At 35.4% G+C, this 15697-nt stretch overlaps 3 protein-coding genes across 3 annotated transcripts; 2 read left to right on the forward strand and 1 right to left on the reverse strand.

The window, feature by feature from the left end:
* Positions 1-110: 110 nt before the first annotated feature.
* LOC123217878 (dihydrolipoyllysine-residue acetyltransferase component 2 of pyruvate dehydrogenase complex, mitochondrial-like) lies at positions 111-6228 on the forward strand. Its single transcript, XM_044638956.1, has 19 exons — positions 111-356; positions 1033-1117; positions 1786-1862; positions 2046-2143; positions 2243-2283; positions 2811-2866; positions 2953-3027; positions 3141-3233; positions 3335-3574; positions 3687-3759; positions 3958-4058; positions 4255-4340; positions 4416-4491; positions 4909-4976; positions 5058-5124; positions 5212-5307; positions 5390-5492; positions 5665-5760; positions 5854-6228. Exons 1-19 carry the CDS (start codon positions 318-320, stop codon positions 5922-5924), a joined length of 1641 nt encoding a protein of 546 aa, XP_044494891.1. The 5' UTR covers positions 111-317; the 3' UTR covers positions 5925-6228.
* A 1769-nt stretch (positions 6229-7997) lies between these two features.
* Positions 7998-8910, reverse strand: LOC123218387 (mitochondrial import inner membrane translocase subunit TIM23-2-like). The gene has a single exon (XM_044639836.1). It carries the CDS (start codon positions 8798-8800, stop codon positions 8237-8239), a length of 564 nt encoding a protein of 187 aa, XP_044495771.1. The 5' UTR covers positions 8801-8910; the 3' UTR covers positions 7998-8236.
* Positions 8911-12966: 4056 nt separating this feature from the next.
* On the forward strand, positions 12967-14886 carry LOC123219789. Its single transcript, XM_044641776.1, has 3 exons — positions 12967-13993; positions 14079-14598; positions 14692-14886. Exons 1-2 carry the CDS (start codon positions 13033-13035, stop codon positions 14582-14584), a joined length of 1467 nt encoding a protein of 488 aa, XP_044497711.1. The 5' UTR covers positions 12967-13032; the 3' UTR covers positions 14585-14598; positions 14692-14886.
* Positions 14887-15697: the final 811 nt, after the last annotated feature.

The raw sequence follows: 15697 nt of genomic DNA on the forward strand, positions 1-15697 counted from the left end.
AACCCACTAAGTCAACGGTCCACATTCACTCACAATCTGCAACAAATTATAGAAAGTAATTAAATAAAAAAGAATATTGTTACGGTGCTGACATTTCTCACTTGACTTTTCTTATTACATATTTTTTTTTTCTTTTTTGTACGGGCACCGAACCCTAAGAATATTCACGTTTTCGGCCAAAAAAAAGTGAACCCATTTCGATTTCATCTCTGTTTGAAGAAACTAGAAAAAAAGGACCCAGCTTTTGAGTTAAAGTTTCATTTTTTAGGGGGTTTTCTTATTTCTTTTTTGAGTAATTTTTGTTGGAGTTATAAGTGATGGCTTATGCATCTCACATCATCAATCACTCTAAGAAGGTACTCATCGCTTAGTTCTAATATGATTTTATCATTGTCATTATCAATATTGTTATGATTTTTATTTTTGGTGTTGTCGAAATAATTTAGTTTTTATTTTATTTTTTCTTGGCGGTGTTTAGTTTTGATTTTAATTTTAATGAACTACTGTTGTATTTATATTTAGAGAAAACAAATCTCAATTGGAAGCTTATTGTACTGCTGGATTATCGTTGAATCCTGTGTTTAAGGTGTTTTCAGCTTAAATTCAATGTGTGCATGTGTGTATTAATTATTTTATGATTTCTCTATTGTGACTTTGGTGACTGAATTTATTTATTTGATGGTATTCATATTTGGTGTTTGTGTTTTTAAAGTTGATGATCTCATTCACTGATTTATTTTTTGATCTTGGCAATTAAATTTTGTTTGTGAGTCTAGTCAGTTAGCTTCAGTTTTTGATTGTTTTGTTGATGTTAGATTCGGATTTTGACACCTAGAGGCTTATTAGATTACTGGGAAATTCAGGGATATACTGTCCATGCTGTATTAAGTTTTGTTCACCCCGATTTTATGATAATAGACTAAATTTTATTTGTTTAATTATGTAGTTTGTGTAAATTTTGTGTACATCTGATATGAATATGGATATCAGTGCTATCAATTATCTCATTGTTTTTTGTGTTTCTGTCGGCAGTTAAGGTATGCTTCCAGTTTACTGCAGCATGAGCATGGTGTTCTGGCTCGTTGGTTTTCAAATGATGCTGTCAGTAAGAGAGATGGTGTGTAGCCAATCTTGATGCTTCAGGGTTTACTTTCATTTTTATTGCTTAGGTGTTGATAGTTTTGTCTGCGCATTCTACCAATCTAAGATCCAAGTTGAAAAGGATTGTGTATATGATGACAATCATAGTCCTAAGAATGTGAGAGTTAGGAGAGCTTGACATGCTCAGAAGGTAGTGTCTCAAGTTTATGGAGCATATATCTTAAACACATTGATAAGTTCCTAATCATGTTCTTTAGGATGCCTAACTTTTAATGACATGAATATCTTTGGAGTGTTGTTATTAAGAAAAATGGGAAGTGTAACTTGCCCAATCTGTATACTGATATTCCTTATTACCTGGGAAAAAAATTACACCAATGGATAGTGTGGGGAGTCTACTCCTAGTGTACTCTCTAGTATTTATCATCATGATAAGGAGTTTCCAGTATCAATACTATCTAAACTTAACCTTTTACAGAAAGTATGGATTTATGGCATCAATTTTGGCGAAGTATTTCTAGCATGTAGTCATATATTTAAATGATAATTTTTGGGTGATTGTAATGGATGGAAACTAAGGTATATGGCATTTCAATGTTGAAAGCACATATCACTTTGGGAAGTACAGTAATGGTATGTGGAATTTCATTTCTATCAATTTAAGCTAAGTTAGTTATTTTTCAGATCTTTTAAAGCTTCGCCATCATAGCAATGCTTCTGTGGAGAGGGAAATGGTCTTTAATTCAACTGTCAATTGCACCGTAAGTGCAGTTATCTCCTCTTTTGGAAATAGAACAATGTATATTGACTGCGATTGGAGCCTCTATATAACTCTTTTTACACTTCTTCTCTGGGCTTATCTACTTCATTTATTACTTTCTATTAGTCAAATATGTAAGGTCCAGTTTGCAAACACCAACTCTTTCTCATTTTGTTATATATAGGTATCATCAATTGGTGCATTGAAGAAAAATCTTTCAAGTACAACAAGATTAGCAGGAAATACAGTGTTTGGAATATTTTCAAATGAGGGATTTTCATGGTATGTTGCCCAACATATTGTCAGCTTTCTTCTTGTCCTTTTTGGGTCAAATTCTTGTTCACAATTATAGGACCTGACATTATCATTCTTCATGATCAGTTCTCAGGTACGCTCAAGGAGGGGGTTTGCATCTAATTCAGGTACATTATAGTTTGTCTTAAAAACTCTTCTAGTCATGTTTCTATAGCTCTTTAAAATCTTTTGAATTCACTCTAAACTTAGTTTCGAAGGAAAACTCTATCACTTCTGGGACTTTTTCTCCATTTTCTGGTTCTAAATTTCATTTTATGTCAACTCTTCACCAACTTTTTATACAACTTCTGGATTAGAGGCTGTTTGACTGTATTATACTGTCATCAGCATTTTATTTGGCTGTCTGAGGACTAATTTCCTTCTCCTTTTGCTTTTGCCTTTCCTAGATCTTTCACATTCTCAACAGTGTGTGCATCATTATCCTCTTTGCAGTAGTGTGCATTTTATTATTGAAAATTGAGTTCAATGATTACACCAATAATCATGTGTTTTATTGTTTCTCTTCTGGAACTTGACAATTATTGTCTTTTCCAGGTTTTTTCCTTTTTTAAATTTAGTTCAGACGGTTTGATCACATTAAACTTGCAGAGTTTCTCATTCAAGTTTGTTAACTAGTGTTTAAACTATCTTCCAGGTCTTCCTCCACACCAAGAGATTGGAATGCCCTCTCTTTCACCTACAATGACAGAGGCATGTGCCTATCTTAATTTCACAACTAAACTCATAACTTGTTAGGATTGTTGTTTGCTGCTGTCTAATTCTTTACTGCAATGCAGGGAAATATTGCTAGGTGGTTGAAAAAAGAAGGTGATAAAATTTCTCCTGGTGAAGTTCTATGTGAAGTTGAAACTGTGGGTTTCCTGTTCTTTTTATTGTTTGAATTGCAGCACTTGATAAAATCTCTGGTTTATCTACATAGATAATCTTGGAAATTTGACTTTAAACCTTTTATTTATATTAACAGGATAAAGCAACAGTTGAGATGGAATGCATGGAGGAAGGTTATCTTGCCAAGATTTTGAAGGGAGATGGGTCCAAAGAAATTAAAGTTGGTGAGGTATAGGTTGTGTGTACATATGTTCTATATTTCTTCTCTTTGGAGAGGGGGATGGGGTAGTTTAAGTGGGAAAATGAAATAGATTTTGTGCTATCATATAGGTAATTGCTATTACCGTTGAGGATGAGGAGGACATCGACAAGGTTAAAGATTACAGTCCCTCAGTGTCGGATGCTGGTGCTGCTGCACCTAAAGAGCCTTCTCCTCCCCCGCCAAAGCAGGAGGTGGTTGAAAAACCAGTTAGTTCGCCTGAGCCTAACATCTCCAAACCCAGTGCAGCTCCTGCTGGAGATCGTATTTTTGCCAGTCCTCTTGCTAGAAAATTGGCAGAAGATAACAATGTAAGTCATATTAAATGCAATTTTTTTGGGTCCATAATGAAGATGGTTGTTGATTTCTTGTCATTTCTTGCTAGCATGTGTTTTTTCACCCTTTCCTACTGGATGAAATTAGGTTCCTCTTTCTAGCATCAAGGGCACTGGTCCTGATGGACACATTGTAAAGGCTGATATTGAAGATTATTTGGGTATTGCATTTATTGTTTCTTTGCTGAAAATCTGATGTTTTTAATTCTTTTTTAACATCTCTTAATACAAATACTGCACCTGCTGATTAAAATATTTGGAACAAGTATTTTTTGTTTATTTTCTTCCCTTTGTCCTTGAATGTAAAATAGTGTAATAGCTATTAAAGCTGATTTCTAATGAGTTTGCCTAATGTGTAGCTTCTCGTGGGAAAGAAGTTTCAGCTAAAGCTCCTAAGGCTAAGGAAGGAACAGCTGCAGCTTTGGACTATGTGGACATTCCTCATTCTCAAATAAGAAAGGTGACCTATCGTATACTCGTCTTACTTTAATTATTTGGGTGTAAAAAATTATTCTGTGGCTTGACTCTACACAAATTGATGTTTCTTTCCAACTTGGTGGTATCTCCAATCTTGTTAGAAATGCATCTTTTCTTTTTTATTTTCTTTACCAAACCAAGGTCTACTCTGAAGCTTATATCTGGTGTAATTATGATAGGTTACTGCTTCACGCTTATTGTTTTCGAAGCAAACTATCCCACATTATTACTTAACAGTAGATACATGTGTTGACAAACTTATGGGGTAGGTATCTGTTTCTACCATTTTTTAAATTATAGCCTTTATTGCATGTTTTCTGATATCCAAGTATGTTTGCAGTTTGCGGAGTCAGTTGAATTCCTTACAAGAGGCTTCTGGTGGGAAACGTATATCTGTCAATGATCTTGTTATTAAGGTATGCTGCTTTTCTTGTAAATAACATTGAGCATTAGAATGTGAAAATTGGCTCTTACAATTAAGCTTATGGCTTGGCATTTGTGAATTTCTAAGGCTTGAGGTTAGTAGGATATCAATTGATTAAGCCTACATTACAATTTAGGTTTAAAAAAATTGAATAAAAGTGTATTGTTTGGGAACCTCTCTCATCAAATTATCTTGAAAATAGTCCTTCTGACCTTTTTCTCATGCTTATATTATTTCTAGGGAATGTCAAGTTCGATTCTGACCTAAAAATTTTTGTATATAAGCCTTTAGAATTTTTGGAAGAAGTCTGTCTGCTGGCAGGGTGATTCTGCCATTGTCTTAGTATTACTGCACATATAAAATTGTTCATTGAAGTTAGTTAGAGTTCTTAATTTGTACATAACTGCAGGCTGCAGCCTTGGCTCTGCGGAAAGTTCCTCAGTGCAACAGTTCCTGGACTGACAATTATATCCGCCAGTAAGTAAACTGTAATGTAAAGTGTGGTTGACTTATGGTACAAACTCTATCTGACATTTTTTATTTCGGCTTCTGGTCCAGGTACAACAATGTAAATATCAATGTAGCAGTGCAGACAGATAATGGACTCTATGTCCCTGTTGTCAGGGTGAGTGGCTATCTCATATGGCAGTTGAACATTTTTTGCTTTAGTTCTTTTAGTGGTTCCACTGACAAGAATTTGTATGGCTCTCAGGATGCGGACAAGAAAGGCTTATCTACAATTTCTGAAGAGGTCAAACAATTGGCCCAAAAAGCCAAAGAAAACAGTTTAAAACCAGAAGATTATGAGGTCAGTGTAACAATGGTTGCTTGTTGATATGTGCTCATGTTTTGTCATAGTTATTTTAATTCTGGGGTTTTCTTTTTTCCAGGGAGGCACATTCACAGTATCCAATTTGGGAGGACCATTTGGCATCAAACAATTCTGTGCCATTATAAATCCTCCTCAATCTGGCATTCTAGCAGTGGGATCTGGTAAGATCAGCTCCTAATTTCGACTGCTTAATGCTATATTCATTCATCATTTTTTTCAACTTCATTTTGGAAATAGACCTTTTTCTTTTATATTTCATTTTTCTATTTCTTCCTTCTCTCCTATATGACCCTCTAGAGCCCATCTTGATTATTGGACTTTAATTTTGAGCAGCCGAAAAGAGAGTTATACCTGCTGCAGGCCCAGATGAATACAAATTTGCCTCATTCATGTCAGTAACGTTGAGCTGTGATCATCGTGTAATAGACGGTAAGTAGCCTCATTTAAAGTCATTTAAGATCAGAATAATTCCAGTCAATTAAGTACCCATATATATACCTACTGATTCTGTTTGGATTATAGGTGCAATTGGTGCAGAATGGCTAAAAGCATTCAAAGGATACATTGAGAATCCGGAGTCTATGTTGCTCTAAATCAAACTCTGTTTTTGACTTTTCCCCCCAATTTATAAATTCAAGTGCTCTTCTCCCTCTGTATCAGTTTAGATGAGGAGACTTTGAGTTCATCCCAGAAGTAGTTTGGAAGGAGGCTTCAGTTGACATGATTTTGTCAGTGTGGAAGGCATTGTGTTTTCTCACAAAAACAAAGTTGAAATGTTTTTTCATTTTTTAATAAGGTAGAGGGGTTAGAGGCATGAAACTATAAACATGATTTTGCTGAGTGTAATTTAGCCCCTTTGTATTTCTGAATAAATCTAGTTGTTATGTTGTCATGGCATTTCAAATGTTTTTACCATTTTGCCAAGGTAAATTGCATCTTCATGCTATAAAATACTGTTTTTTTTCACACTATTTAATTGACTTTAGGGTGTGTATGATTTGGTTTAGTGCGATTCGAAAGGTCTTTCAAACCAAACTGAAGGAAACAACTTAAAAAATTTTTAAACCATTTTAGGTTTAAAATCGAATCAAATTAAAAAAATATAATTTAGTTTATTTTAGATCACGGTTTAAATATATTAAAATAATGTGTTTTAAAATAAATATTATTTAATAAAATTATAATTTTTTGAAATATAATATGAATATATAAAAATAAATACAAATATATAATATATGTATATATAAATATAAACTAAATATGGAAAAAAAAAAGTAAATTATATACCTAATTATTTATTAATATTTTTTTTAAATATAGTTATATATACTTATTTTAAAAATACAATTTATAATTTAATTTAGTTTAAATGTAAAATCACAAATTGCAGACACAGAAGGCAAAAAAGGTTGGAGGCACAGAAGGCAAATACAAGATAAACAACAATTGGCGACCGACTGGGCGGCCCTGCCGGTGAAATCCTCTAAACATTGATGAAATCACAGATTGGAAGAAATTTATGTCATATAAATGACTATTGTAGCAGCATATATTCATACTTCTAAGCCAACAAATCTCATGGCACATTGAATTTGATAAACACGAAATATCCTACAGTCGGAAGTACTATGATTTGTAACACATTTTGTATGGGCATTTATTCGATGACTTCATGCCCAAAACTTTTGGACACTTTTTCACTTCAATCTGTGCATTTAAACTAATGAGAGACTTAATAATTCAGATAATGCCCAACAATCTGAAACACATCTGTAGGTCGGATGAATAACATATTCTTGTGGTTTGATAAAAACCCTATTCCAACAAAATGCGATTTGTATGACAACAGATATGTTAGTCTATATTGTACCCTAAGTTCAACACCAAATTTAAATGCAGATCGTTAGACATATATCACTCAAAGGTATGCATTTAAGCAAATGAGAAGACTCATAATGCAATCCTATCCTTTAATTCTACACTTCCCCACTACGAATGCTCTATTTGAGCCCATCAATCAACCTTGTCCGGCTCTTTTTCTCTCTATTTCTCTGTCATTAAGATTTTAAATGATATTGATAAACCAAAGGATCTACACCTCACAAACAATTAACATCAATCCAAAAAGCTACCATTGACATCAGTCAGAAGTCATGAAAATGATCATTCAAATTTAACAACTAGTTTTACTATGAAACCTTATTCCACACAGCTCTATCATCATTCAACTGCAAAAACAAAAGTCCAAATAATGTTCCCTTCTAATCAAATATCATACTAACAGCCACGCTATTTTCCATTCAACCCAACTCGGAGAAATTAAACAAGATAATCTATATACATCCCCATCTAAGACACATTATTTAAACAGCAGCTTTGCTTTAATTTCAAAGATTCAGCCAAAGAAACAAATAACAAATCAAAACACAAAACAAACACCTGAACATGAAAGAATAGAAACTTAATGCCTTCCATTCCCATCAATAGTCATTATTGATGTTCTTCATCATCACATCCTTACTAATTAGATTCAAATAAATCCACATGTCCAAAACACATTTATGTTAACTGCAGACCAACTATTAGTTCTACAGGCACAGCTAACTGAACAAATTAAAAAAAAAAAAACAATTATCCACAACGCCAGAAATGGATTCCCACTGATATAACTACTAAAAAAAGCTTGGAAGCTTTTGCATTCAATCATCGGTGTCTTTCATCACCAAAATAATTATTTATTACATCAGAACACTAAAAATATATGTATACATATATCAATTAATCAATTTCATGATTCATAATTCCTAAATCAATCAGAACAATCATTCATCAACTCAATATTTTTTTTAATATCATCTATCCGGTCAAAATTGAAATTTTCTCAAACAAACCATATAAATCCCCCTCAAATCGGCACATATCTCTTCACCGCCTGCTTCGCCGCTACTACTGCACCCGCTGCCAGTCCACCTAGCGCGCCAGCCACTGCGGCCGACCTCACCCCTCTCGCCGCCCGACATACAGCTCCAGTCCCGAGCCCCGCCGCCACACTACTCCAAACATCATCCCTATCCGTAAGCGCAACCACCCCACTCTCCATCCCCGCGTAAATCAACCCGATCACACCGACCCGGTTCCCCCAGGAGCGACCTGAATGGCCGGAAGAATTCAAAACCCTATTAACCTTCAACTTCAACGTGTCCCCAGGCTCCATGGATTTAAAAGCTGAGAACACGCCGATGGCGGCGCCGGTAATAGAGCCACCCAAGTAAGCCATCCCAGTATAGAAGGTGAGATTCTCCCCCCAGGAACGGCGCTGGCGGACGGACTCCTCGGGGAAGAGGTAATCAGGGGAGGTGGGGAGCTTGTAGAGGGTTTGGATGGGGATGTTTAGTTCGGCGTAGGGGTTGTAGAGACGGGTGTTGGGGTCGGGTTCATGGTCCGATCCAGTGGTGCGGTTGCCAGCCATGAATTGTTGCGTTTTTAGGGTTAGTTCAGAGAGAGAGAGAGAAGGGAAGAGAAAATTAATTGAATGGAAAATTAAAGAAGATGGCGTGATGGAAAGTCTGTTCTGGTTTATTCGAGGGCCAAACGACAATTTCCCACCCAAGGTTTAGCGTTTTCTCAAAAGTCCCCCCTTTAACTATGGAAACACCAAACACCCACCCATGACCAGTTAGATTTAACCAAACCCTAACGGTGGTAGGGGTAAAATCGTCATTTTAGCTATAATATTAAAAATAAACTAAAATAGAATCTATTTTGCCCCCCTAAACTTTAAAAACTGAAATTTTCCCCCCGCCTAAGTTTTAAAAAATGGCAGTTTCACCCTAGGGTTTGGTTTTGAAATCTCCGACGACCTCTCCGGCTCCGTTGCCGATGGCCGCTCCCTCCGGAAGCAACCTCTCCTTCCGACGATCTCTTTCCTCCCATTTGGAGGTCCGATCGGCGCCCGGAGACGCCGTAGGAGACAAAGACTTCGTCGGGAAGACGAAGTTCTTCGTCTTCCCAGACGAAGCCGACGCCGTCGTCTTCGTCTGGGAAGACGATCGTCTTCCCAGAAGAAGACCTCTGGGAAGACGACCGTCTTCCCAGACGAGGACGACGGCATCGGCTTCGTCTGGGAAGACGAAGAACTTCGTCTTCCCGACGAAGTCTTCGTCTCCCACGGCGTCTCTGGGCGCCGATCGGACCTCCAAATGGGAGGAAAGAGATCGTCGGAAGGAGAGGTTGCTTCCGGAGGGAGCGGCCGTCGGCAACGGAGCCGGAGAGGTCGCCGGAGATTTCAAAACCAAACCCTAGGGTGAAACTGTCATTTTTTAAAACTTAGGCGGGGGGAAAATTTCAGTTTTTAAAGTTTAGGGGGGCAAAAGGAGATAAAATTTTCAGCCGTTAGGGTTTGGTTAAATCTAACCGGCCATGGGTGGGTGTTTGGTGTTTCCATAGTTAAAGGGAGGACTTTTGAGAAAACGTTAAACCTTGGGTGGGAAATAGTCGTTTGGCCTTATTCGAGACACGTTGGTCCGTTTCTGCACATGCTATGTTACTTGAGGCCTTATATTTGGTTTAGAAAAGGCCAAACAACAATGTCCCGCCCAAAGTTTTATATATATAATTCAATCATTAGTTTTAAAAAAATATTATATACACCCGTTTTTTAGTACACAAATATATACATACTGATATATATCATCATGTGATTAAGTATTATTTTATCTTTAATTCAAAATCATCTAATAACACGATAACACATATCAAATATGTATCTATTTATATACTCAAAACGGGTACGTATAATTTTATTATTAGTTTTATTGACTAAAAAGTATTTATATCATATTTAAGGATGACAACAGGGAGAGGTGGGGAGGGGATCTCAAGCCCCGCCCTATAGGGGATATCAATCCCTGTTTTCGACCCATCCTCGTTACAAGGATAAAAATGATTCCTCATCTCTTCTCTATGAAGAAAAGTTTTCTCTTGTCTCTACAAGAAAAAAATCCTCTTTTCGTACCTAAAAGAAAAAATCACTTCCTTATACCCTGTAAATATAATATAAATATATTAAATAACAAAATTAAGACCAATTCACTAATTCAAATATCACAATTATAATGTATTAACCACTTTAATATGCACAACAAAAACTTAAATAAATTTTAAAAACATAAATAATATAAAATTATAAATATATGTTAGTATTTTAAGTAAATTTATTAATATAAAAGGATGAAGATGAGAGCGAGAAGGGAAGGAGACACATGTATCCCCTTTCCTGACCCGTCCCCAATTGTGGAGATTTTTTTTATTCCTGCCCCAATTCTCTTTCCTATTTCTATGGTGGAATCCCCTTCCTATTAGGGTCGGAGAGGGTTCGAACCCTTAAAGTTGAGTCGAAATTACTATTTCTAATCATTTTTACTAGATTGAGCAATAAATTTCATTTTTAAAACTTATTAGGGCAAATGAATATTTTCCCTATCTTCAAAATTATTTATTAATTTTATATATTTTAAAAATATATTATAACTTTAGTAGTTTGTAACATGGTATTTACACCACTAATTTGTCGTGTTTTATTAAGTTATTTAAAAATATAAATGTCATTTTTTAAACAATTGGGAGACATTAAAATATCAGAACTATCAAAAATACCCATAAACTTTTTTTAAAATTAAAACAACCTCTAAAAATTTGCTAACACCTCTAATATTTTTAAAAATTATAATTTACTCCAAATATACTATTATACATTATTTACACCCATATATTTATACTAATAGACTTTTTATTTTTTTTAATTGTAATTACTATAAATTTATGTAAAAATAATTATTTAATAAAATTTTGAACGTAAATTGTTATTTAACATAAAATTTTTTATTTTTTCAATAATTTTATACGGGAAATTAATTAAAATAGGCAAAAAATTTGCCGCTTATACGTTTTTAGGCCAACTAACAAATGTTTTACCAAAATAAGCAAACCAATATTTTTTTACCAGTTTTACCCTTTTCTCATTTCACATAACTAATCAATTTGCGCAGCTTTCATCTTATTTCACCATCGTCTCCTCTCTGAACGTTATTCTTCTATCAACACTTCAACGACAACAAATTTTTATGTGTTTTCTCTCTAGCATTCATCATTATCATATATCAAGTAAGTTTCTTTCGTTTTTTTTTTACATAAATAATATCTGTATCCAGAAAACTGTAAAACTCAAATATAAAAAGTTTAAAACTGTAATCAGTAACTCTAAACTGCTTAAATCTTTTTATAAATATTCAGATTTATAGAATCTATAGTTTTATTAGCCAGATCTAAGTAAAAACGGAAATCGCAGTACATTTCTGGTTAATTGCGTGGTATGCGTTTTGCGGCGGTTTGCGTTGCGCGGTTTGCGTTTGCGCGGTTTGCGCGATATGCGCGGTTTGCGCGGTTTGCGCGGTTTGCGTTTGCGCGGTTTGCGCGATATGCGCGGTTTGAGTTTGCGCGGTTTGCGTCTTGCGTGATTTGCGTTTTTTCCTTTCCGTTTTGCGTTTTGCATGTCTGCTCATCTCTTTTACAATTTCTTTGTGCAGAAATATGGGTCATCTAATATATTTGCTTGGATACGGTGGACATTGGGTTAACCGAGGTGATAATAGTTTGAAATATGTTGGTGGAGTTCAAACATTTGTATCAGTTAGTAAAAAAATAAAGTTTGATGGATTTGTTGAAGCAGTATGCTCTCGTTTAGCCATTAATCAAAGTTGCAATAGTGTAAAAATTTACATGCAAAATCTGACCACTTACAGTGATTTACCATATTTGTTGAAGGATGATTTTGATATACGGATTATGATGAGATTATCAAAGACACATAAAAGGGATCCGTTATTTCTTACAGTGTTTACAAGGCCTACAGAAGGTATAACTAATATGCAACAACAGCGAACTGAACCTATGGATGATGCAATAAACTCTGTGGATAATATATATTCTGAGACACAGCCAGAGGGTATGCCTGAGGGTGATGGGGTTGAGGTTATGATACATGATGAAATAAGAAGGCAGCAACGCCCTTTACGGGGTACAACAGATAGATGTGATGAGATGGATACTATTCTGAGAGAAAATTTTCAACCAGATGAGGAAGAATATGGTGGTTATACTGATTGGGATAATAGGGGTGATGATTTCAGGGATAATGGAAGTGATAATGATAATGGTGGTGATGAGGAATATGGTGATGTTGATGATGATAATGATGAAAACAGAGGTCATAATGGGAGTGGACATGAAGCAGGAGTTGGTCCAAGTAGATTAGGTGAGGAAAGTTTATTTCATAACACTTCAACAATGCATGACCAACCTATTCCTTTGAACGTAGAAGTTACAAATCCTTTTTTCGGTGTTCCAGATCCTTACAGGGATATAGAAAATGAAGGTATTGTATTACATTCAGTTCCACCACGAGATGGGAGAATCAAAGTAAATGATCAGTTCACATCTAAACAGGTGTTGATAGATACGATGTATAGGGATGCCTTAGAAAAAGGCTATCAGATCAAGGTGACTAGTTCGAACAAAAAAAGATGGGATATCAAATGTGCACATGCTCAATGTAAATGGAAGGCAAAGGGAGTTAAATTACATAACACAGATGTTTTTGTATTACGAAAGTTAGAAGCTCACACATGTCCTCGGGATGTGATAATGCCTCACCACAGACAAGCAGGTAAACGGACACTTGGAAAAATATTGCAATCTGTGTTTACTGCTTCTAATCGAATCTATAGGCCAAAAGACATTATAACGGATGTGGCAGATAGATACAAAATAGATATCTCCTATACTCAAGCTTGGCGTGCTAAGAATTGGGCGTTGAATGAGATTAGAGGTTCTCCTGAAGAGTCGTTCAGACAATTACCTGTATATTGTTACAATTTGGAACAAAAAAACCCTGGCACCATTACACACATTGACACTGATATGGATAATCGGTTTCGTTTTGTCTTTATGGCCTTAGGTTGCTCAATTAGAGCATTTCGAGAATATTGTCGTCCTGTTATTTGTATTGATGGATCCTTTTTAAAAGGACGTTATTGGGGTACACTGTTTGTTGCTGTGGGTAAAGATGGAAACAACCAAATTTATCCTTTGGCTTTTGGTGTAGGGGGAAAGGAAGAAACAATGACTTGGACCCCTTTTTTGAGAGCGTTACATGGGTGTATAGGTGATATTCCAGATTTGGCCATCATTTCAGATAGACATCATGCTATCATTCACTCCGTGCGAGAAGTATTCCCAAATGCACACCACGGTTGGTGTAACCACCATATAAAAGGTAATATGCGAAGCAAGTATAAACAGACAAAGCATATAGATGGGTTGTTTTGGCGAGCAGCGAAAGCTTATCGATTACCAGATTTTGAGGGTGCAATGCGAATGATTAATGAAGAAAATCCTTCAGCAGGTGCATATTTACAGGGTATAGACTATGGACGTTGGGCCCGTGCTTATTTCCCAGGTATTCGATATAATATAATGACAACAAATATTGCTGAGTCGTTTAATGCCTTAGCACGACACGCACGAAAATTACCGGTTATGATGCTACTTGAGTTTTTGCGTTCTACCATTCAGAAATGGTTTTACTCTCGGCGCACTATGTCAGGTTTGTTTATAGATTTTTTATTTTATCATTTTTGGGTATGATGTTTGAATATACATTTATAATATATATTTTTATAATCATGCAGAGGCTTCTACTAATAAACTCACTCCGTGGGCTGAGGAGAAAATAGCAGGTCATATCCTAAAATCAGCTAACATGGTTGTCAAACCAATAAGTATGCACCGATATGAAGTCCACGGTGTGGCCCAATCGATCGCTATAGTGGATCTATGTGCGCAGGAGTGTAGCTGTAAGAAATTTCAATTGTCACATATTCCGTGTACACACGTTGTAGCCGTGGCTAGGTTTCAGAATCTTTCGGATTGTTATCAATGGGTTAGTAAATACTATTCAACCGAATATTGGCAAGCAGTATATCGAGAGAGTGTTGAACCACTAGGAGATCCTTCTGAATGGTTACGTCCGGAGAATCTTCCCGAGATCCAGCCACCTCTAATACAGAATCGTCGTTCAGGCCGACCGTCAGAACAAAGAAGGAGACCATCGCAGGGGGAGGAAGTACGTCAACCTGTTTGTAGTCGGTGTCGCGAGCGTGGGCATACTAGACTTACTTGTGCGAACCCTTTATAATTGCGTACATCCAGGTATCAAATTACTATATATTACATTTGCATTTCAGGTTTTTTGTTTTATTTTTTTGGGTCTATAATATTTTATTTTATATTATTTTGTTGCAGATGTTTAGGATGTGCAATTTGAGGAAACTGGGCACTACAGCGCAATTTGAGGATAATGGGAACTAAGGGAAATTATTTTTTCTGTTTGGATGTATCAATAGATTTGTTTTTATTTTGTATTGTTGTGTAATGATATTTTTTGCAACATTTACTTTGTTTGTATCCAAGGGAAGATATACTAGGTGTTTTTGAAAATCTTTTTTGAGTTTGATTTCTTTTGTTATAAGAGTTTGATGACTTTGTTATAGAATTCTATAGTTGACACAATTTAATTATACTTGTCTTGGTTGTATTCAGCTGCATCTATTAGTATTTCCATTAGGATGTTCTTTGAACGTGGGCATTTAAGATATGGTAGTATTATGACGCATATTGGCATATAATTTTTTCCAATTTGGTCTTTGCCACTTAGTGCATCTATTAGTATTTCCATTTGTTTGACCCACCATAACTTATTCTCATTGTTTGGATGCCACATACCTGGAATATTTGTAGGATATTGTTCAAGCTAGGCCTTCCAGCTTTCCTATATCTTCCCAAGAATTATTCAGTATCCTTGATGATGCTAGTGAAAAGACATTCCTATCTGGGATACAACATTTACTTTGTAAGAATATATAGCACTGTGGACTCCATTTAATTAAAAAAGTACAATCTACCTTTCAACATCCCATTTTAAAATTTTAAAATTATTAAGTGAATGGTTAAATTTTTAAAAAATTTTGACAGAATCTCCCTTATATTATTACCATTATCCAAATCTTCTTCCTCCTGTTAACATTTTATTCAAAAAAATACACTTTTAATCCAATCATTTCAACCAAAAAGCCACATTAAAATCAATCCAATCAATCTAACCAAACCAACAAAAAAGACACTTTAAAATCACTCAACTCAATCTAACCAATCCAACCAACAAATTCACTTCAATAGCAATCTAACAAATCCAACCAATCTAACCAAAAATGCACTTCAAAATCAATCCACACAATCCAACCAATCGAAC

The sequence above is a fragment of the Mangifera indica genome, chromosome 6, assembly GCF_011075055.1.
Source record: "Mangifera indica cultivar Alphonso chromosome 6, CATAS_Mindica_2.1, whole genome shotgun sequence".
NCBI classification, from domain to species: domain Eukaryota; kingdom Viridiplantae; phylum Streptophyta; class Magnoliopsida; order Sapindales; family Anacardiaceae; genus Mangifera; species Mangifera indica.